The sequence below is a fragment of the Zingiber officinale genome, chromosome 11A (assembly GCF_018446385.1).
Source record: "Zingiber officinale cultivar Zhangliang chromosome 11A, Zo_v1.1, whole genome shotgun sequence".
In the NCBI taxonomy this organism is placed as follows: domain Eukaryota; kingdom Viridiplantae; phylum Streptophyta; class Magnoliopsida; order Zingiberales; family Zingiberaceae; genus Zingiber; species Zingiber officinale.
Window position 1 is genome coordinate 76,809,088 of NC_056006.1, and position 23,055 is coordinate 76,832,142.

General features: G+C 36.3%; 1 protein-coding gene across 1 annotated transcript; it reads left to right on the forward strand.

The window, feature by feature from the left end:
• Window positions 1-15,886: 15,886 nt before the first annotated feature.
• On the forward strand, window positions 15,887-21,526 carry LOC122031922 (protein transport protein Sec61 subunit alpha-like). Its single transcript, XM_042591153.1, has 7 exons — window positions 15,887-16,026; window positions 17,052-17,426; window positions 19,714-19,941; window positions 20,014-20,368; window positions 20,460-20,584; window positions 20,664-20,799; window positions 21,000-21,526. Exons 2-7 carry the CDS (start codon window positions 17,083-17,085, stop codon window positions 21,213-21,215), a joined length of 1,404 nt encoding a protein of 467 aa, XP_042447087.1. The 5' UTR covers window positions 15,887-16,026; window positions 17,052-17,082; the 3' UTR covers window positions 21,216-21,526.
• Window positions 21,527-23,055: the final 1,529 nt, after the last annotated feature.

Here is a 23,055-nt window from a genome sequence, read left to right on the forward strand (position 1 = left end):
GATCGGATGTCTTGGAAGCATAGCTCAGAGGTAGGTAGACTTGCTAGAGTAGCAGCAGGAAGCCAGAGTAGATAGAAGCTCAATTGGATGTGCAGTAGCTCGTATGGAAGTTGTTTCTGAAAGTGTAGGCGAGCACCTCTTTTATTGAGTGTTGAAGGCACCTCCAATGAAACAAATCTGATCCCAAAATTTGCTGAAGCTTATCGCCGAGAAGGTTAAACTTTATCCTATGGAAGGCGCATTCCATAGCATTAAATGTACCTTCCATGAACAGTGTGAAGGCCGGCTTCAAATGCTTGAAGGTGCCTTCCATCTCCTGGAAGCGCCTCGGGTGAATAGTACCCGAGGCCTTTTGTGCTTTTCTTGCCCTACAAAATGTGTTAGTCCAATAAACTTGCAAGACAAATGTTAGCCCAGTAATAAAGAGTAGTAATTAGATCTTGTCTCCTCGAGACTAGGATCTAGTGATGGCCTTGATTTAGGTTTCTGAAATAGACCTAAATCGGACCGACGCCTACTGTCCCTTCGAACGGGGGCGTGTCTTCGCTTAGTTATTCTCCTCCGGTGACTTACCTCTACTTACTAGTTGTAAAGTTACCCTCCAAAATCACACATCCGGACTTTAGGAATTGAACATCCCGACTTACCGGAATCACACATCCAGTCTTCATCCATTGAGAATCGCATATCTCGATTTACCGGAATCGAACATATGATCTTCATCCATCAGGAATTGAACATCCCGACTTATCGAAATCACACATCCAGTCTTCATCCATCGAGAATCGCACATCCCGACTTACCAAAATCACACATCTGAATTTCGCTAATCGAAAATCGAACATCTCGATTGTCAATCGGGAATCGAACATCCCAAAACCTGCGCACTTGGTAAATGCATTAGATAACGATAGCACCTAACTTAACTCACTTGTCATTTATCAAAATCTAAGCTAGGTCGTTAGTATAAATTACATTAACAATCTCCCCCTTTTTGATATAATGACAACCTGGGTTAAAGTTAGGGAAAAATATATACAAAACATATGATTTTAAGAGAAATAAGATAGTTAAGTTTTGTTCTCCTGATCATTTTTAGGGTTAAGTTCTTTGATTTTCTAGCATAAACCTTAAACTCCTAATCTTCCCCCTTTGACATTCATCAAAATAATGTGTAAATAAATGAATTAGATTGTGAAACATGTAATTAATCTTATGAAGTAAGCATGAAAAGTAACAAAATAATTATAAAGTTTTTCAGGTTTATTGGAGGTTTATTGGAGGGAGGAGGAAGTGTAACCAATTTCAAAAAATAATTTTATAAGGCTAAATTTTACAAAGCTAGATTTTGCAAAACAAGATTTTGAAAATTATTTTTCAAAAAGTTATTGTAAAGACATAGCATAATTTCTCAAAAGTTTTTGTAAATAATAATTCAAAATAATGAGTTTTAAGTATTTTAACAAGAATTTGAAAGCTATTTTCAAAAATGCTTTAAATAAGAAGTATTTTTGAAAAGTTGAGAATTTTTAACTTAGAAATCTTTTCGAAATACTTAGAAATATTTTTGAAATACTTTTTGAAATATTTTCGAAATACTTAGAAACATTTTTCAAAATGTATTTCTCAAACAAACTTTTCACAATGGATAAAAGATGGTTTTAAAAATTAGTTTCAAATTACCTCCCCCTGGACCTGGTATATATAAAAAAATATTTCCATCTAGAAAATCACCCTTAAATGTCTAACCGTTAGTTATTAACTTACTACTAGAAGATAGTAGTGTTCACTTAGTTAGTTAAGTTAAGTTAAGTAAGTGCATCCAGTTAGTGTTTGACTAAAAATGGATTACTAAACATGATCACTGTAATTTTGGTATTTTGCGTCCAGACTTGTGTTGATGCACTAATATAAGCATCTTAAGTCCAAGCAATCTGCCTATGCATCTCACGTCATTCTAGATTTTTAAATATACAATCAAGGGAGACATAGTGTGTTTGTGAGATGCTCAAGTTCTAGATCTATAGGATTATACTTTCTATGGATTTGATCTAGTCTAAAGCTAAAATAATTTTGCAACACTTGAAATGGAAAATTTTGGAAAACATAAGTAAATAATTTTCCTATAAGTTATAAATTATTTTAAAAGACATTTTGATAGTAAGAATCCTAGTCTATTGTGCACATTACCAATTTTCTATGTTAATTACTGAACTCGGATTCTGATAGTGGTTTGGTGAAGATGTTAGGTAGATTTGGCTTAGACTCAACATAGTTGAGTTGAATGTCTCCTCTAGTGACGTGACGTGATTTCTAATAAAGTGATGTTTGATCTCAATGTGTTTGGTTCTTGAATAATGTACTGGATTTTTAGTTAAGTTGATTGAGCTAATGTTATCAATATGTACTTTTACATTTTTATATTCTAAGTTAAGATATTTTAATGTGTGCATCATCCATAACAGTTATGCTACACACTCACCCATTGCTATGTAGTCGGCTTCAATAGTAGATAAAGCAACACAGTGTTGTTTTCTACTAAATCAGCTGACAAGTGATGGTCCAAGTAATTGACATCCACCACTTGTACTTTTATGATCCAGTTTATAGCCAGTATAATCTGAGTTAGAGTAACCTATTAGTTCAAAATTAGATGTTCTGGGTACCAAATTCTTACATTTATTGTGCCCTTCAAGTATCTAAAAATTCCTTTTACATTTGTTAGGTGAGATTCTTTTGCACAAGTCTGATATCTAGCACACATACTAGCTGTAAATAAAATATCAGGTTGACTTACAGTTAAGTATAAAAGGATACTTATGACACTTTTATAATATTTTAGATCTATAGATTTTTCATTTAGATCACTATCTAAGATTGTATTAGTTGTCATTGGTATTTTTATTTCTTTGATATTTTTCATTCCAAATTTTTTCAGTAATTCCTTTACATATTTTTGTTGGTAAACATAATTTCTTTCATTAGTTTGTTTAATTTGTAAACCTAAGAAATAAGTTAGTTTCCTACTAGGCTCATTTCAAATTCTTGTTCCATTAAGGTTATAAATTCTTGCAAAAGTTCTGAGTTGGTTAAACTAAAGATTATGTCATCTACATATACTTGTGCTATAAAAATTTCTTGTTTCAGTGATTTTACAAATAGGGTTGGGTCAATTTAATCTTAATTATATCACGCCCCGGGGGAGTCCCTGCCATAGGAAATTTCGACAGCATCTCCCCTGTACGGGTGACAACCTGAAACTTTCTACAACATATCCATACACGGCCAACACGGCCGGAACCATACAATAAAATAAAAGTGACAATCACACAGTATAATAGTAAACAAACCAAACTAAAGCAACGATAAGGAAATCATCTCAAATATCCTACTCAACTACACCCATAAAACTCAAATCTTATTCCTACTCAACTACACCCATAAAACTCAAATCACATTGATGCAATTAAAATCAACTCACCTCTTCTACCATCCAGGCAGACATGTAGCAGAACATATCCAAATAAAACCCAATGATAATAAATGATCATACAAGATCCAAGTGCCAAAACCAGAACAAGTCTAAAACACAGTCTAGATATGTAACAACCTAAATTTCCTCATTTTGAGTCCTAATAGTACTTAAAAATATTTAGAAATGCTTTAGAAAAATTCTAGAAATTTTTAGAGTATTTTTATGCAATTTTTGGAGTTCGTTTGGTATTTTTACCAAAAGAAACAAGTTGTAAAAAAAAAAGAAAATTAGCCAAGATTTGAACCTGCAACCTCCGACCGAACCAAGCCTTAAGCAAATCCGGCTGACCAATGGTCAAGCAAGCAGTTCTGTTTAGAAAAGGTAGCAAAATTTATTTAAGATAGTTAACAGAATATTGGATTATAAAAGGGATAAGTTGATATTGGATTTGTCTGTTTAGAAAAGGTAGCGAATTTATTTAAGATAATTAACAGAATATTGGATTATAAAAGGGATAAGTTGATGTTGGATTCGTCTGTTTAGAAAAGGTAGCGAATTTATTTAAGATAGTTAACAGAATATTGGATTATAAAAGGGATAAGTTGATGTTGGATTTGTCTGTTTAGAAAAGGTAGCGAATTTATTTAAGATAGTTAACAGAAATATTAAGTTATAAAAAGGGAGAACTTAGGGATTATTTTCCAAAACCTAAACCTCTCCTCTCCTTTTCTCTCCCGACGGCACACGTCTCCTGTTTGGGCGAAGGAAAAAAGGGGGGATCTAGGGTTCCTCTCCGGCGGCCGACCAAGGGAGATTTCCGGGAGATCTTCACATGGTTGTGATCCTCTCGTCAAGGGGAAACCGTGAGCACGAAGGAGGGGTCGAAGCTTGCAATTCCCGCAAACCCTAGAAGTTTTCTTTCCGGTTGTAAGCCCAAGAATGTAAAGGTAAGTGCTTCTCACCTGCAGTAGGAGTAGTTTTGGACCTTTGTTCTTCTTGAATTAGAAGCATAAGAAGCGCTTATAGTGCAGATTTTTAATTAAGTCTATAGTGCAGATTTTAATTAAGCTTATAGTGCAGATTTTTAATTAAGTCTATAGTGCAGATTTTTAATTAAGTCTATAGTGCAGATTTTAATTAAGCTTATAGTGCAGATTTTTAATTAAGCCTATAGTGGAGATTTTAATTAAGCTTATAGTGCAGATTTTTATGTAGGCTTATAGTGCAGATTTTAATTAAGCTTGTGGTGCAGAGTTTTAATTAAGCCTATAGTGCAGATTTTAATTAAGCTTATAGTGCAGATTTTTATGTAGGCTTATAGTGCAGATTTTAATTAAGCTTATAATGTTGATTTTTATGAAAGCTTATAGTGCAGATTTTAATTAAGCTTATAGTGCAGATTTTAATTAAGCTTATAGTGCAGATTTTAATTAAGCTTATAGTGCAGAATCTTATAGTGCAGATTTTAATTAAGCTTGTAGTGCAGATTTCTTAGAGCTTATAGTGCAGATTTTTTGTGGAATTTGTAGCGCAGATTTTTGGTGGAATTTATAGTGTAGATTTTTTGTGGAACTTGTAGTGCAGATTTTTGGTGGAACTTATAGTGCAGTTTTTAAAGAAAAAGATTATAGTGCAGTTTGGTTAAGTATTATAGTACAGAATTTATGTTTGCATAGTATGCAGAAATAGTGTAGCATAGAATGCAGAATCTTGATTAGTATAGTATGCAGAATTTTGATTAGCATAGTATGCAGATTTTTGTTTAAGCATTTCAAAGTTAGAATTTGCTTAAAAATTCCAGTTTCTTTTTAAAGAAGCATTCTTTTAGAAGTATTAACAAGTATAAGAAAGATAAAGAAAAGAAAGAAAAAAGCTAAGGCCTTAAGTAGATCCCAAAGTCAAGACTTAGGGATTTTGGCACACAAGGTGCTTGTTAAAATGCCGAGGCATTATATATTAGAAGTATTAAAAGATAACAAGTATTTTACTTTTATCAGTGGCACTGTGCTGGACTCTCAGTTGTCCTTGGGTTGAGCTCCCATAGTCGTCCTTAGGTTTAGATAACCTAGTAGTAACGGCACGGCCGACGGTCGACGGTCGACGACTCGAGGGTTGCCAAATGGGCCGCCAAATGGGTCGGGTCGTTACAATATTAGGGATGCGCGCATAGCAAGTACAGTTGCCGGACCCAAGAAGAAAGTTGATTATTATTTTGAAGTATTATAAGTATAAGCTTTTGAACAAGTAATACAAGTTTTTACATAAGTATAAAAAGTATTAAAGGATAAGTTTTTAAACAAGTGAGATAAAAGAATACGTTTAGAACAATTGAATTAAGTTTCACTTTGTTTTAAAATCAGCAAGTTGAGTTTTCTTTTATACTAAAATGTGATTTAGATTAGCTTACTGTTCTTTGCTATTAGAAGAGCATGAGTAGCTTTACATGTTTAGCATTTCAGTATGTTTATTTCTTTTACTAGTAGATGAGCATGAGTAGTTTTCCTTTTGAGCATTCAGTTTTAGTTTTCAGTATATTCACATGCATATCGAGATTTTATGAGTTAGATAGCGCTTACTAAGCATTTTGCTTATAGATTGCATTTCCTCTTACTGCAGATACAGGAAAAGAAAAGTTTTAGCAAAGGAAGGCTTCAAGGAGGTGCGGATGGATGTGTGATGCCTCGACTATAGAGGCCTTGGGATTTAGCATAAGAATTTATTAAGATTGCCATTTATTAAGAATGTATTAGATGAGTCATTTAGTCTTCCACTGCTAGTTAATTGTATGTTTTGAGTTCTCCAAGAGTTTTAGGAATTACTATCAACATGTGAACAAGGATAGTTAAGTAAAGTTAGTAGTCCAGTAGTGCTCCGCCCTCACAGTCCAGTAGTGAGGAGGGTGGGGTGTTACAAGATAGTATAATAAGAAAACCCAAAAGACTAAACAAACATCCTTGCGATCTGCAGGGGGACTAGTGACTAGAGATCTTCGGACAGCCTCATCTTGAAATAGTAATATCAACGGGGCGAGTCAACTCCTCAACGGGTAACTACTGACATGCATAGTAAGAAATAACAACTAATAATAAATATGTGTACAATCTCCTGGATATATATATATATATATATATATATATCATATGAAAAATACAAAACTGTGAGCAGGAGTATCTGTACTAACCAGAACCTGTGTATAGGGATAACAAGCTCGTCAGACCGAGAGTATCATAAATCCTATATGCATGTCAAACATATGCATCCACCAAATATGTAGCAAATAAGTGCAGTAAACACAAGCAATAAATGCATCAATGCGTATGATGCCAATGACATGTCCTGGTCACCTCTACTGCCAACCAGCCATCTCACACACAATGGTGAGACCGAGTGGGTAGGGTTGTGACAACCGTGCACTCTGCCATCACTGCTCCTGAGTGACTGAGTGGATGGGATGCTGTCAGAGTACACCTATCCTCCTTACCCTAAATCATAAGTGGGGGAGCTCAATGCTCTCATCTCCCTGAGCCAGTTCAGAGGAAGGATCCCTGTCCTACTACAACACTGCGTCACACTACCCATGAGTGGACCAACAGAGCCCTTGATAGAGCAACCTGCTGCAACCCACCCTGCCTGATAAAAACCACTAACTCATGAGTCGTTGTGTGTGCAAATCCATGTAACTGGCGATGTGCTCAACAATAATGGAGTCAACAATCGTACAACATGCAATCATGAGAGATGATTCATGACACTAAGCATGAAAATATCCTGATCCTATCCATCTCTACCAAAATGTGTACCAAAAGATATATGGATCAAATAATATGATCTAGGTACATGGGTCAGGTATGGTAAAATGTCCTGAACATAATAAGGCATGGTATGTCATTACCTTAAGGTCATATATAGTCAAAGAAACATGAATGCAACAGCAGGAAATAAATACAGCATGCTCAGGTAATAGATAATGGCATACCAATGCAAAAATAAACATAAATATTACTACTTGTTAAATATTACTAAGCATATCAATAAAACATATCAAAATAGATAAGTCAAGGTACCCGCCTCCAATAAGAGGATTGTATCCGAAATATATCCCTCGTCGAGACACTGTCTCGAATCAAAGTCCTGTGATATCAAACATAATGTATTTAGCTATATAGCTAAATAAAAATCTCCAAACCTATTTAATAATCTTATCCTTCCTTTATATTTAAAATCCTTAGAATTAAACAAATTCTAACTATTTCACCTTCCAATTAGGATTTACAACTAGCATTATCAACCTAAACTTAATTAAATTCAAGTACAATTTATCCTTAACCTTTCCTAGTTCAAATCATGTGTACGCTACTACAAAAGAAACAATTCCTCTATTTCTTACCTCAACTCACAACCAAGCTAGTTGCTGCCAGAATAGAGGTAGCTACTGGAAACCCAAGTAACACCCTGCAATTCACTGTCCGGATCAAAATGGAGCTCAAGAAATCATCACAGCCAACAACAACCAAATTCCAGAACAATCCGTGCACCTTACTTCTACCTCTAACATCCTGTGAGGACCAAGGATTCGACGAGGTGCTACTGGAACCTTGTGACTTCTATGGCAGCAGCCAAAACAAATTGCTAAGGCAGATTTGCAAGCCACCGAGATGAAATCTGGTGCAGCGGAAGAACAACGAACCTTCCTGATGAAATCACCGCTGCTTTGAAGAGGAGGAAAGGCTTGGAACTAGGGCACCGAGCGTCGCACCTCGGATCTGGACGATAAGAACTTAGGCCAAAGCTAGGGCACTGCTCCAATGAACCTGGGGTGCTCGGCTTCAGGCTAGGGAAAAAGGAAGACTAGGGCTCAGAGAAGGACGGCGATGTCACGTGCCTAAGGAGGAGGAAGTCGGCCAGCTATGAACCCAACCTAGGGCACGGGAAAATCAGCTGAATTTGGCTGAGGTGGCTTGATGTCACACGAGAGGGGCGACACCAGTAGATGTCGGGCGATGCTCGAGTGCCAACGAGGAGAAGATGTTGGCAACGCGTGGCTCAGAATGGATGAGGAGGAAGAATCAGGAGAAGGGCTCGGTGAGGAAAGGGGAGGAGACGAAGAAGAAGAAGATGTAAACCCTCGGCCACGACTTAAATCGCGAGGAGAGGAGAAACCGCTTGGCGCGAGGAGGTTAGGGCACAGGCACGCGGGGGAAGGAAAAGAAAAAAAGAAAAGGAAAAATAAAAAGAAAATCAACATTTTCTCGTTTAAATGGGGTAGCCTAAACAGGTTTTCCCGGGGCTCAATATTTGATCCCCCTTAAACTCGTCATACGAGCTCCAAAAAATTCCCAGAAAATTTCTAAAAATTTCAGAAAATTCCCTTATGGTTATTCGCCATTTTTCAATATTTTACAAATTAAATCCTTTGGAAATTATATAGGAAGTTAACCTTTCATACTAGGCTTTAGGTGCTTGTTTAAGACCATACAAGACTTTCTTTAGTTTGAACATGTGGTCAGGATGTTCTAAACTCTCAAACCCAGGTGGTTGACCTACATACACTTTTTCTTTAATTAGTCCATTTAAGAAAGTTGATTTAACATTCATTCGATAAAACTTAAATCCTTTATGGGCTGAATAGCTCAGTAGCATTCTAATGGACTCAAGTCTTGCCACTAGAGCATATGTTTCATCATAGTCAAGTCTCTCTACTTGGCTAAACCCTTTAGCTACTAGTCTAGCCTTATTTCTAATAATTTCTCCATTTTCACTTAATTTGTTTCTAAATATCCATTTTGTTTCTATTACCTTTTTATTTTTAGGAAATTGTACTAAATCCTAAACTTCGTTTCTTTCAAATTGGGCTAGTTCTTCCTGCATAGCTATGATTCAATCTCGGTCAAGTAGGAATTCTTCTACTATTTTGGGTTCGATTTTGGAAATCAGCGATACTTAACTTAAGTTTTTAAAGAATGATCTGGTCTGAACTCTTAGGTTTGGGTCACCTATAATTTGTTCAATTGGGTGATCTGAGCTAACTCTTATTGTTCTAGGTTCAACTTGTGTTTGTTCATTTTCTTGTGATTGATTTTGTTCATCTTCACACTCATCTATAGGATTTTCCCTTACTCCCCCTAAATCTGTGCTAGCCCTAACAAAGTCAATTGGCTGGTATTGGGGTTGAGTTGAGTTTGATTCTTTGGAGTTTGTAATTTCGTCAAATTTTACATTGGTCATTTCTTCAATTCTTAGTGTAGTTTTATTGTAAACTCTATATCCTCTACTAGTTAGGGAGTATCATATGAAGATTCTATTTTCTACTTTTGAAGTAAATTTTTCTAAATGTTCTCTTGTATTTAATATGTAAATAAGACATCCAAATACCTTAAAGTATTTAATATTTGGTATTTTATTATAGTAAATTTTAAATGAGGTATTATTGTGATTTTTATTTATCGTTGTTCTATTTTGTACATAGCAAGTTGTACTAACAGTTTTTGCCCAAAACTATTTAGGTAACTAGTATTCATTAAACACTGTTCTAGTGGCTCCTCGAAGAGTTCTATTTTTCCTTTCTACTATCCCATTTTGTTGGGGTGTGTCGGGGCACGAGAATTCTTGGTGATATCCATTTTTTAGGTAAAATTTGGTGAACCTATGATTTTTAAACTCACCACCGTTATCACTTCTAATTCTCTTGATTTTTTGGTATTTTTTATTTTCAAGTTGTTTACAAAAGTTGCTAAATATTTCAAATATTTCATCTTTATTTTTTAATGAATTTTACCCAAGTGAATCTTAAGTAATCATCGATTATTACTAGATAGTATAAATTTTCATTAATAGATTTTACCTTGTGTGAGTCAAACAAATCTAAATGTAGTATTTCAAGGATTGAATTAGTTTGAGTTTGATTGGTCGGTTTGTGGGTTGACTTAGTTTGTTTTCCCTGTTGACAAACATTACAAATTGATGAGCTTAAGTTGGATAGTTTTAGTAGTCCTCTAACTAAGTCATTTAATTTAGTGAGGTTTCTAAAGTTAGTGTGGGAGAGTCTTCTATGTCATAGCCATGTTTCCTCTTTTTGTGTCAAGTGACACTTGAGTGAGAAGCTCGCTAGGTTGATTGTATAAATGTTATTATTTCTTAGTCCTTTTAATTTTATTGTAGGGTCTTTTATGTGCTTAATTATACATTCAGTGGATATAGACCTAACCTTATATTCTGAATCACACAGTTAACTAACACTGAGTAAATTGAATTTAAAATTTTCAATAAAGAGTACCTTATGAATAATGAAGTTAGATTCTAATTCAATGTTACCTATTCCAATTACCTTAAGTTTGTCATTGTTTCCAAAGGCAACTGTTCCTAACCTTTTGAGTGCCAGGGTTGTGAACATAGCTTGATCCCCGATCATGTGTCGGGAGCAACCGCTGTCCAATATCCACTTAGTTTCCTCGGGTAGGTCTGACTCGGATGAAGATTCGTAGCTCGACTCATTTTCAAACTCGTCGTCTTCATCTATTTCTCTTCCGGTTGCCATCAGTGTAAGGTAGCTTGCTTGCTTCAGTTTGTTTGCTCCTGATATGTCCGAAGATTCATCCCAGGTTGCCTTTGGTGCTTTCTTCTGCTTCCTTTTGATTTGGTCTTCGTTTCAGCATTCGTGTTTGAAGTGCCCCTTTTTGTTGCAGCCATAACACGTGATGTTTGCCTTTGAGTTGTTAGATGTTGATTTGGACATCTTCTTCATGTCGTGTTTAGTGAAGCTTTTCTTACGTCTAGTGAACATTTTCCTTACCATGTTCACTAGTTGCTCTTCTTTATCTGATTCTGATTCGGATTCAGTTTCAGCTTCGGGCTTAGTTCCCTTTGAAGTACCTATAAGAAAAGCAATTCCTTTCTTAACCTTTGGTTCGTTAGTCTGTTTGTGTAATTTAAGCTTGCAAAATAATTCATCTAATTTTAGCTTGGAGAGATTCCTTAAAACCTTATAAGCATCTACGATCGATGCCCATAATGAGTTTCGAGGGAATGAGTTTAGAGCGTACCTGATAACGTCACGATTCTTAATTTGGTGTCCTATGTTGAGGATGTCATTGATCCTCACATGTAGTTGGCTCGCAGTTTCTCCGTCCTGTATTTTAATATTAAATAAAGAATTTAGAAGTAGGTCGCATTTTGTTACCTTTGAATCAGGAGTTCCTTCGTGTAGCTCGATGAGCTTGTCCCAAAGCTCCTTTGTGTTCTTGTGCGGGTCGACTCGGTTGAGCTCTTCCTTTGTGAGTCTGCATCGGATCATGTTCAAAGCTTTGGAATTGGTTTGAGCTTTCTTTTTATCTTCCAGAATCCATCTTTTAGGATCGAGCGGTACTTTTGTTACTTTGTCTACGGGTGCACGATATGCTCGTCGGATGATGAACCATTGCTTGATGTCCATATTTAGATAAACCTCCATTCTTTTCTTCCAGTACGGAAAGTTATTTCCATTGAAAAGAGGAGGGCGAGCGGTGCTGAATCCCTCAAGTTGTGCCATTTGATTCCTAAAAAAGAAACCTAAAGAGAGGTATCAAGACTTGGTCTTGAATTAGTAGTACTTGAAAAAAAAATTGACAACTCAAGTGGTGTTGCAACAACTTCGAATAACAATCGAATGAGAAAGAGTTATTTAAAGAGGCAAAATTTACCAATAATAATAAAGTATGAAAAATTGAAATTCAAAAAAGAAAGTAAAGTAATTCCTCCGGACTTGATTGGTGGTTGTACTAATTCAGAGAAGAACCTTGTTCTGATACCATTTATTGGATCAAGTCGCACATGAGAGGGGGGTGGGTGAATCACGTGGTTTTTGAAAACTAATTTTTTTTTTCAAAAAATAAAGTATACGTAGCGGAGAATAAGTAAAATAAACGAAAATAGAAAATACTAGAGAAACACAGGTGATTTACTTGGTTCGGAGCTACGACGACTCCTACTTCAAGACCCAGGTTCCGCGGATCTATCGATGGTAATCCACTAAATGCCTCTTCCAGAACCGCCCGAAGAGGTGATTTAGTACAAAAATAAGGACAGTATAACAGCCTACACTTCCAGAGGAGGGGGGGGGGGGGGGAATCACATGGTTTTTGAAAATTAGTTTTTTTTTTTTAAAAAACAAAGAATACACAGCGAAGAATAAGTAAAACAAACAAAAATAAAAAATACCAGAGGAACACAGGCGGTTTACATGGTTCAGAGCTTACGATGACTCCTACTCCAAGACCCAGGTCCCGTGGATCTATCGATGGGTAATCCACTAAATGACTCTTCTAGAACCACCTGAAGAGGTGATCGAGTACAAATATAAGGACAATGTAACATCCTACACTTTCCTCTTTAAAACAGTAATAATTAGAAATGCAACACTTAATAAAAGGTTACCAACAAGTTGGAGTACTCGGTGTGTTGCAGTCGGTCTGCTAGAGATGATTGGATGTCTTGGAAGCGTAGCTCGGAGGTAGGTAGACTTTATGGAACAGTAGCAGGAAGCCGGAGTAGACGGAAGCTCAATCGAATACGTAGTAGCTCGTATGGAAGTTGTTTCTGAAAGTGTGGGCGAGCACCTCTTTTATTGAGCGTGGAAGACGCCTTCCAAGGCCTTGAAAGTGCCTCTAATAGAACAAATCTAATCCCAAAATTTGCTGAAGCTTATCGCCGAGAAGGTCAAACTTTATCCTATGAAAGACGCCTTCCATAGCATTGAATGTACCTTCCATGAACAGTGTGAATGCTCCTTCAAATGCTTGAAGGCGCCTTCCATCTCCTGGAAGGCGCTTCAGGTGAACAGTACCCGAGGCCTTTTGTACTTTTCTTGTCCTGTAAAATGTGTTAGTCCAATAAACCTGCAAGACAAATGTTAGCCCAGTAATAAAGAGTAGTAATTAGATCATGTCTCCTCGAGACTAGGATCTAGTGAAGGTCTCGATTTAGGTTTTCGAAATGGACCTAAATTGAATCGACGCCTACTGTCCCTTCGAAGGGGGGCACCCCCTCACTTAGTCACTCTCCTTTAGTGACTTACCTCTACTTACTAGTTGTAGAGTTACCCTCTAGAATCACACATCCGGACTTCGGGAATCGAACATCCCGACTTATCGAAATCGCACATTCGGTCTTCATCCATTGAGAATCGCATATCTCGACTTATTGGAATCGAACATCCGGTCTTCACCCATCGGGAATCGAACATCTTGACTTACTGGAATTGCACATCCGGTCTTCATCCATCAAGAATCACACATTTCGACTTGCCGGAATCATACATTTGGACTTTGCTAATCGGAAATCGAACATCTTGATTGTCAATCGGGAATCGAGCATCCCGAAACCTGCGCACTTGGTAAATGCATTAGATCACGATAGCATCTAACTTACTCACTTGTCATTCATCAAAACATGAGCTAGATCGTTAGTGCAAATTGCACCAACACTGGAGCTTTGCCAGGGACGGTGTCAAGAACCGAGGCTGAGAGATGTTGTTGAGACCTAGGGTTGAGTCAGAGAGATAATGCCAAGACCTAAAGCTGAGCTAGGGACAGTGTTTGGAGCCGAAATTGAGAGACGTTACTAAGATTCGAGGTTGAACTGGAGAGATAATGCAGAGACCTAGAGCTAAGCCAGGAATGGTGTTGGGAGGTAAAATTAAGAGATGTTGTTGAGACCTAGGGCTGAGCCAGAGAGATAATGCTAAGACCTAGAGTTGAGTTAGAGATGATGTCGAGAGCCAAGACTGAGAAATGTCGCTAGGGGTGAGCAGTCAATCCGCCAAACCGACCAATCCGCTTATACCGACCCGAACCGAACAGAAAAAAAATGATCCGCCGGATATAGGGCCGGATGTAGGGTCCTAATATTGCATTATCTGATCTAGTAGGGCCGGATAGTGTTTTATCCCAATAACCGAACCAACCCGATCCGATCATCGCTACTTGTAACAACTAATGTTGATAAGCTGTTACACGTTGTAGTAACTACTGCCGATAAGCTGCTACACGTTGTAATAGTTATTTCCGATTAGCTGCTATAACGTGTAATGAGTAATGTCTATTATCATTTTTAAAAAATTTATTTTTTTGTTATATTTATATTTATATTTTATATTTCATTGGATATAGGGTCGGATATCCAAATAACTGATAACCCGTCGGATATCTGAAACATAAGAACCGCCGGATATAGGGCCGGATGTAGGTCCCAATTTTGCATTATCTGATCTAGTAGGGCCGGATAGTTTTTTACCCCAATAACCGAACCAACCCGATCCGTGATCACCTCTAAATGTCGCTAATACTTGGGGCTCAGCTAGGGATAGTGTCGATGTTCAAGTTGGTCTGATTAAATTTGGATCTCATCTGAGCTATATTTGGTCATGTTGGACTTATCTTGACTTTGGCTGATAACTCAGTATGACTTTTTACCCTTTAGACCAATGGAGGACTTAAGGAGATCGTCGCATTAAATTCGTTAAACTAAACGAACAAGTTTAAACACATATATATTCAACTCTCTAATGTTCATGGATAAGGATTGTGATCATATTAGGCGGTCGACTATAAACTGATTATGTGATTTACCTTTTTTTCATATAACCTGATAATAGACTATGAGGGATGCTTGGGGTGAGCATAATCACTTTTTTATTACAATAAATAAGACTTATGAATTGTTTGTGAATAATATTCATAGACAAAGGTTGTGAATCATGTTTATCAATAAACCATTTATCGATATGGTAAATAAATAAATAAATAAAAATTTAAAATAAACAAACAAACTTATATTATGAAGTTGAATAATAAATCAAATAAATTTAAAATTATAAAATTTTCAAATAATCAAATAAATATAAATTGAGAGCGCAATAATATTTAAATGAATTAAACTTAGGCCAAGTCTATAAGTTCAACTCTTAAAAAATAAATTAAATTAAACTTAAACAATCATTCAAATAATTTGATTCATTTTAACTTGAATACTATACAATTTGATCCGCTTGGGCTCGTTTACTGTCCCATGCTCCGTTGCACATCAAAGGCCCAAGCTTACTCTTTTAAAATTCATTAAGCAAAATTCAATATATCTTGTTTTTGATTATTATTATCCTAATTATGAAATAGTGACTCCAATCGAGAGGATTTCCTGGAAATTTTTTATTTTCAGCTTTTTTAATTAAAACATTTAAAGTTCAAAAAAATAAAACAAAATTTTGCCATTAATTTATTTTTACACTAACAGAATTTTTTTTTTTGTATTTATCTTGTTTTTTTTTAAAAAAAAAGTCACGGACCAACAATTCCTAAAATCTCTAATAATCGCATTAATTCTGAGTCTACAAATAAGTTGCGGGTTCGGATTTCGGATCAACCGGATCCGGTTACTTCCGTGGTCATCCGCTGTCATTTCCTCGTTCCCAGCAGTCCAGCTACCCTAATAAATCTGAAAGCCGTCGACATTTTCTGCCCTAACAAATCTCAAAGGGACTAGCGCCGATCGAGGGCGGCGCAGAATCCGGTGCTTAGTGGGAGGTATTAATTTATCCCCCACGTATCGATATTTTTCAGATCGGGATCATACTAAATTTCTTTTTGAATTGTATGGTCACGTGACGATTTGGTTAATCTGCTGATTTGGATCGTTTTCTTGCCTTTGATGTATGATTCCTGTTTGATTTCTATTTGATCTGATCCGCTTCGTTTTCATTTTCCTAGATCATGGTTTTTTCTGTGATTGATACTGTTAGTTTTCTTTGCATTAAATCGATGTAATTTTCTATTTTTTCCGTAACAAAATAATTATCATGAGAATAGTGATGATGTGAATGAGAATAACTGTGCTGTTCATTCAGTATTTCCTTTCTCGATCTCATAGATGCTTGCATGAATCCGTAAGATTAGTGTTCAAGTGATGTATTTTTTTTTCTTTCTTTTTGCCATGGAGAAAATCCTTAGCATCTTTCAAGGTGAAGCACATTCTCTTCCTAATCATGTATTTGCTAGATTGCCGTTGATTTTAGTAGATGGATTCTAGTAGGAGAAATCAGAATCTTTAGTAAGCTGATTGAAGGTTGTTCTTGTCTGTTTCAAAATACAGTATATGACATGCTATTTTAATTTTTTTTAACCAAAACAATTAACGAACTTTTTAGTTTACTAATAGTTTTGCAGCAGGTTGGCTTTAATTGAAATCCTTTCTAAAATCCTGGTCATGAATATATATTGCCGGTAGAGAATGCTATCAGATTTTATTGTGTAAACTGATTTGATAAGTGGCATTCAGTTAGTTATTAATAATATAGATAAAGTTTGTTTTATTTTTCACATGATCTAGATAAACTAATATTTCTTTTAGACTAAATTATCTATATGCTAATGTCTTTTATTTGGTGCATAAATTGTTCCTATCTTTCACAAGGATAATTGAAAGATATGTCCGTATTTCTATCCTTTATACAGAAGTGTTCCTGCCTGTCTTTTGTTTCTTGTGATGTTGACAAAGCAATAGTAACCTCTGACTCACTTTTTTGTTGGCTTTTGGTGATTCTGTTATGCAGTTTTGGTTTGCTGTTGTGAAGTTGCAAGGATATGGCTGGTGGTTTCAGAGTGCTTCATCTTGTTAGACCATTTTTGGCTTTTTTGCCTGAAGTTCAGAGTGCTGATCGAAAAATTCCATTTAGAGAAAAGGTCATATACACTGTTATTTCCCTCTTTATCTTTCTGGTTTGCAGTCAGCTTCCTCTTTATGGAATTCATTCAACTACCGGAGCGGATCCTTTTTACTGGATGCGTGTTATTCTTGCATCAAATCGTGGAACTGTTATGGAACTCGGAATTACTCCAATTGTGACTTCTGGGTTGGTGATGCAACTTTTGGTTGGTTCCAAGATTATCGAAGTCGATAACAGTGTTCGAGAGGATCGGGCTCTTTTGTAAGTCTCTCTTATGAATTATTGGATACCTTTCCTCAAGATTTGCAAATCCAATGTTGATGTTGTGCTACTTCTATATTGTAAATATACACTAAAGATACTTCTATTGCCAAACAATTAGTACAAGTTTAACTAGCCAAATGCATTTGGTGTTTGAATGTTTGTTATTGAAGTGATTCATTATCCTAACTAGCTAAAAAAATTTATTTCATTATAATTATTTGGTGGAAATTGAGGTATTAGTTCAATTATCAAAGAGCTGGGCAGTATTCCAGGAGATAAAGTGTTGGTTGATAGCAACATTTTTGATATTAAAGAAATATAACTGCAGTTGAAAGTGATAAGATGCAATGTTTATAAAAAAATATCTTTATGTCTATTGAAGAAGCAATGGTTTTCAAAAATTTACATAAAGATTATATGAAAATTAGTCAATAAAATGTTTGTTTTATCCTAATGAAGGCAAAAGGAGACATTTTTTAGATTAAGAAGATACATTTATGCGATTCATGGTTGCATACAGACTAATTTTTGTGAAGTAAAAGTGATTATTGTCCCTTTTCTTTTTATTTATCTTTGATTAAATTGTGAATCATTTGTAGTTGTTGCATCTTATATTGTTATTCATTCTGAATCAAATATATCTCCATTTTGAAATTATATTTTTTTGTAAAGTAAGCTAGCTGATTCCTTGGATAAGCATAGGAATAATAGAAACAAGATTTGAAAATAGGATAGAGAGAAGAAACAATTATTTAGTGTACCAATGCAAGTAGTTCAACCTAATTAATGTCTGAATGTTTGTCGAGAATAATATGAAACAGGGCTATAAAATATATCTCCATTTTGTTTCTTTATAGTAATCAAGTTACACCATTTTAAAGAAAAATACAATCATTTCCTCAACTCATGGATTCTGATTGACAACTTAAAACAAATGACTGAAGAATAAGGACTCCCATGCAAAAAAAAAAAAAATAAGAAGAAGAAGAATAGTGGGAAGGTTGCTATATGATTAATAATGATATATAAGAGGTTTGATTAAGGGCGTCTTTATTTTGTTGCCTTTTAAACTTAAATGTATTCTAGTTAATTGGATTTATATTTTCAGTCAGCCTCTAATCATAGATTTTTAAGATTATGAACTTTGATATATGCATTCCTATTAGAATTGTTTGCTACTGGCAACATGCATACATATTTCCTTTGAGATCCCATTATGTTTTGAAAATGGAGAGGCAAAGAGCAATATAGAGGAACACAATTGGAAAATGAAAGGATTGAACAGATGTTTAGGAGATATAATTATGCCAACTTCTTCCTTTGCCGCACTGATGCAGGACTTGCCCTCCCTAACTGCTCACATGCTGGTTCCTCCTAAGTGGATGAATGACCTGCCCTCTATGTATCACATGGTAAGCCGGTGGTTTACTGGAAAAGATGTGATGGAAGAAGGGTTTCTATTCTCTTGACTTCTGTTTTCTGGTAAGGTATGAGAGTCATGTAAGGATAGGTATGGAACGTGAATGAAAATGAATCTCACAAAAAAATGTCATTGGGGTGCCTTACTGATTGGGACAAAGAGGGAAAGGGCGAAGAAGTGCAAGAGTCCATTGCTTTTGACGCAATGGAGACTGGATGGAATAGACTACACTTCCCAATAAGATTTTTGAGCAATTAAAATAATAATCAGAGTTGGACTGTGTTTTCTGTGCAACATGGTACATTGAGGGCACATAAAATCCACATCCTTTAAAAATATTATATATATTTATAACCAAAGGAACTAATTGTATTTAAGTTTTCTTGGAAAATGTTGTTTAGGTAGTCAGTGGATTTTAACTGATTAGTTCATCCTCCTATATTGAATGGAGTACTCGTGGCTTTAGAAGCATTGAAGGAAAGTCTACTGCAAAGAAAGTTTGTTTGGGCAAGATATTTCAAAAGAAAATATCACCTTTCAGTGAAACCAATTTAGCTATATGCATGTTTACTAACTTGTTTACAGTGATTAAATTCATGCTACATGGGAGGGGTTGTAATTTCGGCACTAAAATATTTTAGGTGTCTGTAAGCTATAAAATAGTTCCCTATCTAGAATATACTAGCGTGGGAGAGAAATTGAGAATAATTGAGTTGTTTCTGTCTTTTAGCTTTCTTTCTCTAATTTATCCTTAAGCGTGTGGCCATTGTGCCTGAAGCATAATTGGTGGCTTCAGATAAATTAGATTTAATGATTCATTATATTGGTGTACAGCATCAGTGTAATTGTTGTTTTCTTTTCCAGAAATGGTGCACAAAAGTTACTTGGTATCCTGATTGCCATTGGAGAGGCAGTTGCGTATGTTCTATCTGGAATGTATGGTAGTGTCAGCCAACTTGGTACTGGAAATGCTATTCTCATTATACTGCAACTTTTCTTTGCTGGCATCATCGTCATCTGTTTGGATGAACTTCTCCAAAAAGGATATGGTCTTGGCTCTGGAATTTCTTTATTCATAGCAACTAATATCTGGTAAGTCTCAACAGTTTTCATTCATAGGTTTGTACGATAGTTGAGCTTATTTCGGTCGCACACATTCTGCAGTGAAAACATTATCTGGAAGGCATTTAGCCCAACAACCATCAACAGTGGACGTGGTGCTGAATTTGAAGGTGCTGTTATTGCCCTGTTCCATCTACTGATTACTCGAACAGACAAAGTCCGGGCTCTTCGTGAAGCTTTCTACCGTCAGAATCTTCCAAATGTGACCAACTTACTTGCTACAGTCTTGGTCTTTCTGATTGTTATCTATTTCCAAGGTTTTCGGGTTGTGTTGCCTGTGAGGTCAAAGAATGCTCGTGGTCAGCAAGGCTCTTACCCTATCAAACTGTTCTACACCTCTAACATGCCCATCATCTTACAGTCAGCTCTTGTCTCAAACCTTTATTTCATCTCCCAGGTACATCTTACCAGCATATGCATCTTTAAGGCTATATCATCCTACACCCTATATGAACTCTGAACTCTGAACTCTCCTTTGTCCACTACAGTTGTTGTACAGGAGGTACAGTGGAAATTTCCTTGTCAATTTGCTAGGTAAGTGGAAAGAATCAGAGTACTCTGGTCAATCCATTCCTGTTGGTGGTATAGCTTACTACATTACTGCCCCATCAAGGTGATCATCTCTCTATTCCCCTCCAATTTGAAGTTGTCTATGCAATGAGCGTTTAACTAATTCTAACTAAATTATGCAGTTTGGCAGATATGGCAGCAAACCCATTTCATGCACTTTTCTACATAGTCTTCATGCTCTCAGCTTGTGCTCTTTTCTCCAAAACTTGGATAGAGGTGTCTGGTTCATCTGCAAGGGATGTGGCTAAGCAACTTAAGGTACAATTATAACATTATCCCATTGCACTCGAGGTCGCCGCCTGACATTTTCAAACGGTGGTTAATTATGGAGTATACACCAGATATTTGGTTGACTGTTGTATTTACCTAGCAATTTAACATTTTAGATCGGAATAGAATAGATTAGTAAGTTTACTAACCTGACTATTTAAGTTGTTCTTGAATCCGGTGCTCCACAGGAACAACAAATGGTTATGCCAGGTCATCGGGAGTCCAATTTACAGAAGGAATTGAATCGCTACATCCCTACCGCTGCAGCATTTGGTGGGGTGTGCATTGGTGCATTGACAGTTCTAGCTGATTTTATGGGTGCAATTGGTTCTGGGACGGGAATCCTTCTAGCTGTCACAATCATATATCAATACTTTGAGACATTTGAGAAGGAGAGCCAGTGAACTTGGGTTCTTTGGCATGTGATTCCAAATGTTTGGCGCCTTTCTGAACTTCTATCACAGTTTTGATTAAAGCCGAAACAGATAGGAGTCAAGAGTTCAGCGGCTAAACGTAAGCTGTTTCCAAAACTTTCTTAGAGGAGAGTTTGTATGTCGACTCTAGTAAGCGTATGGTAAATTAACAATTGGGCCAACTACTGAATTGTAATGATGCCTTATCTCTGACTTGGTTTTTTTGGCCCGATGTCCTTTTTTGAGTTATGCTATGGAGCTCTAAGATTCGGTTGAAAAGAGAAAAGTTGAATTGGATTGAACTGATAATTTGTTTCAATTTGATTATTTGGCTAAATCAGTTTAGTTTGAACTGATCAAATCATAAGGATATTTAAATTCAATTCGGTTTCTTAAGTCAATTTTTTTTTTATATAATTCGATATCTCTGAAAATTTATATTAAAAATTTACAAAAGGAACAATTTGGGTTTGCTAGTTGATATACCAAAAATTAATCTTGATTCGTATGAAAGTAATCTTTTGAACAATCATCTACTTACAGCAGTGATTTTGTCCGAAATTGATGAAGGCGATGATTTTGTCTGAAATTGATGAAGGCGATGAACTGGAGATGTGGTTTTGCAGTTGATCAAATAAAAACTCTGAGTTGGAGATGTGGTTTTGCAGTTGATCAAATAAAAACTCCGAGTTGTCCTGAAACATAGAGATTGTTAGTATCGGGTCAGGAAATGGAGGATTGATCCTTCAACACTTAAGTTAGTGATCTATTCGGGAGAAGAAAATAGTGGAAGCAAATCGTAACAAAGAGTGTGTGTAAATATGAAACATCGCATATCTCTGTAGGTAGATGGAGATTTTTTTTATAGTGTCATTTTTACATTATGCACATATCTCAAAACATTAGCATCTTTTTCAAAGCTTTCTTAAGAAAATACAGACCATAAAATACTCCTAACACTTCTCCTTAAATGAGCACGCAAATCTATATGAGTTGATAGGCTGGAAGTTTCTAAAGTACGATTTATCTGCATGATATTCTCTGTCCTTTATAGTACAAACTTTCAAAAGAGTACGACATGATAGGTGTGGGTCTCGCTGTAGCCCGGTCGGCCACCACTCAGTGGGGATATCACCAGCTTAGCCTTACAAAATGAAGTCAACAACTCGTTCTTCAATCGACCCTTCATTTTGCCGAGGAGGCGTCATATGTCCGATCGACCCTTAGGTCCAATCGGATAGAACGGTGGGCTGATAAATTAGCACTTAGCTTCAAACCTCATTTGCAAATTGTAAAGGGCAACCCCTCGGGAGGTCCGGTCGGCCCTTCATGTCTGATTGGCGATACGAGTCCCGCTCCGCCAACATAGCCTGGCTATCAATTCTCGGTCCGTTCGACCATGTGACTCTAACTGATTGACTTTGACCTCCTCATCAGTTGGTCCTCGCTACTTTGACCCTCTTTTTGGGGGGACTTATCACGTATCACAAACCTCCCCCCAAGTCTAGTCGAAGGAGGTTGCATGTCCGACTGTCTGAACACTTAGTATTTTTTTGCTGCTCTCATTTCCGACCGGACACTTTATTGTCTAGGTCGCTGCTCGGCTTGAATGATTACTGCCCTTATTTATAGATCCTCCGTGAACTCTTTTCTCCCTAGTCAGGAGACTTCAATTGTGATGCCTCTCGGCTCGAATGTCGGCGACACTTAGTTGTTTGTGTAAGTACCCCATATTGGTTTTGATGTAATCAACTAAGTCAAGTTAGGCTCTGCATTATATGATGTCTTGCGTCTGAGTGTGCAGAGACTTAGGAACGCAAGAAGTCGAGCG

Bases quoted from the DNA above. Each gene is read 5' to 3' on its own strand.
- LOC122031922 (XM_042591153.1), top strand. From the start codon at position 17,083: ATGGCTGGTGGTTTCAGAGTGCTTCATCTTGTTAGACCATTTTTGGCT. The intron at 17,427-19,713 runs GTAAGTCTCTCT...TTTCTTTTCCAG, and splicing joins CGAGAGGATCGGGCTCTTTT to AAATGGTGCACAAAAGTTAC. The intron at 20,800-20,999 runs GTACAATTATAA...GGTGCTCCACAG, and splicing joins ATGTGGCTAAGCAACTTAAG to GAACAACAAATGGTTATGCC.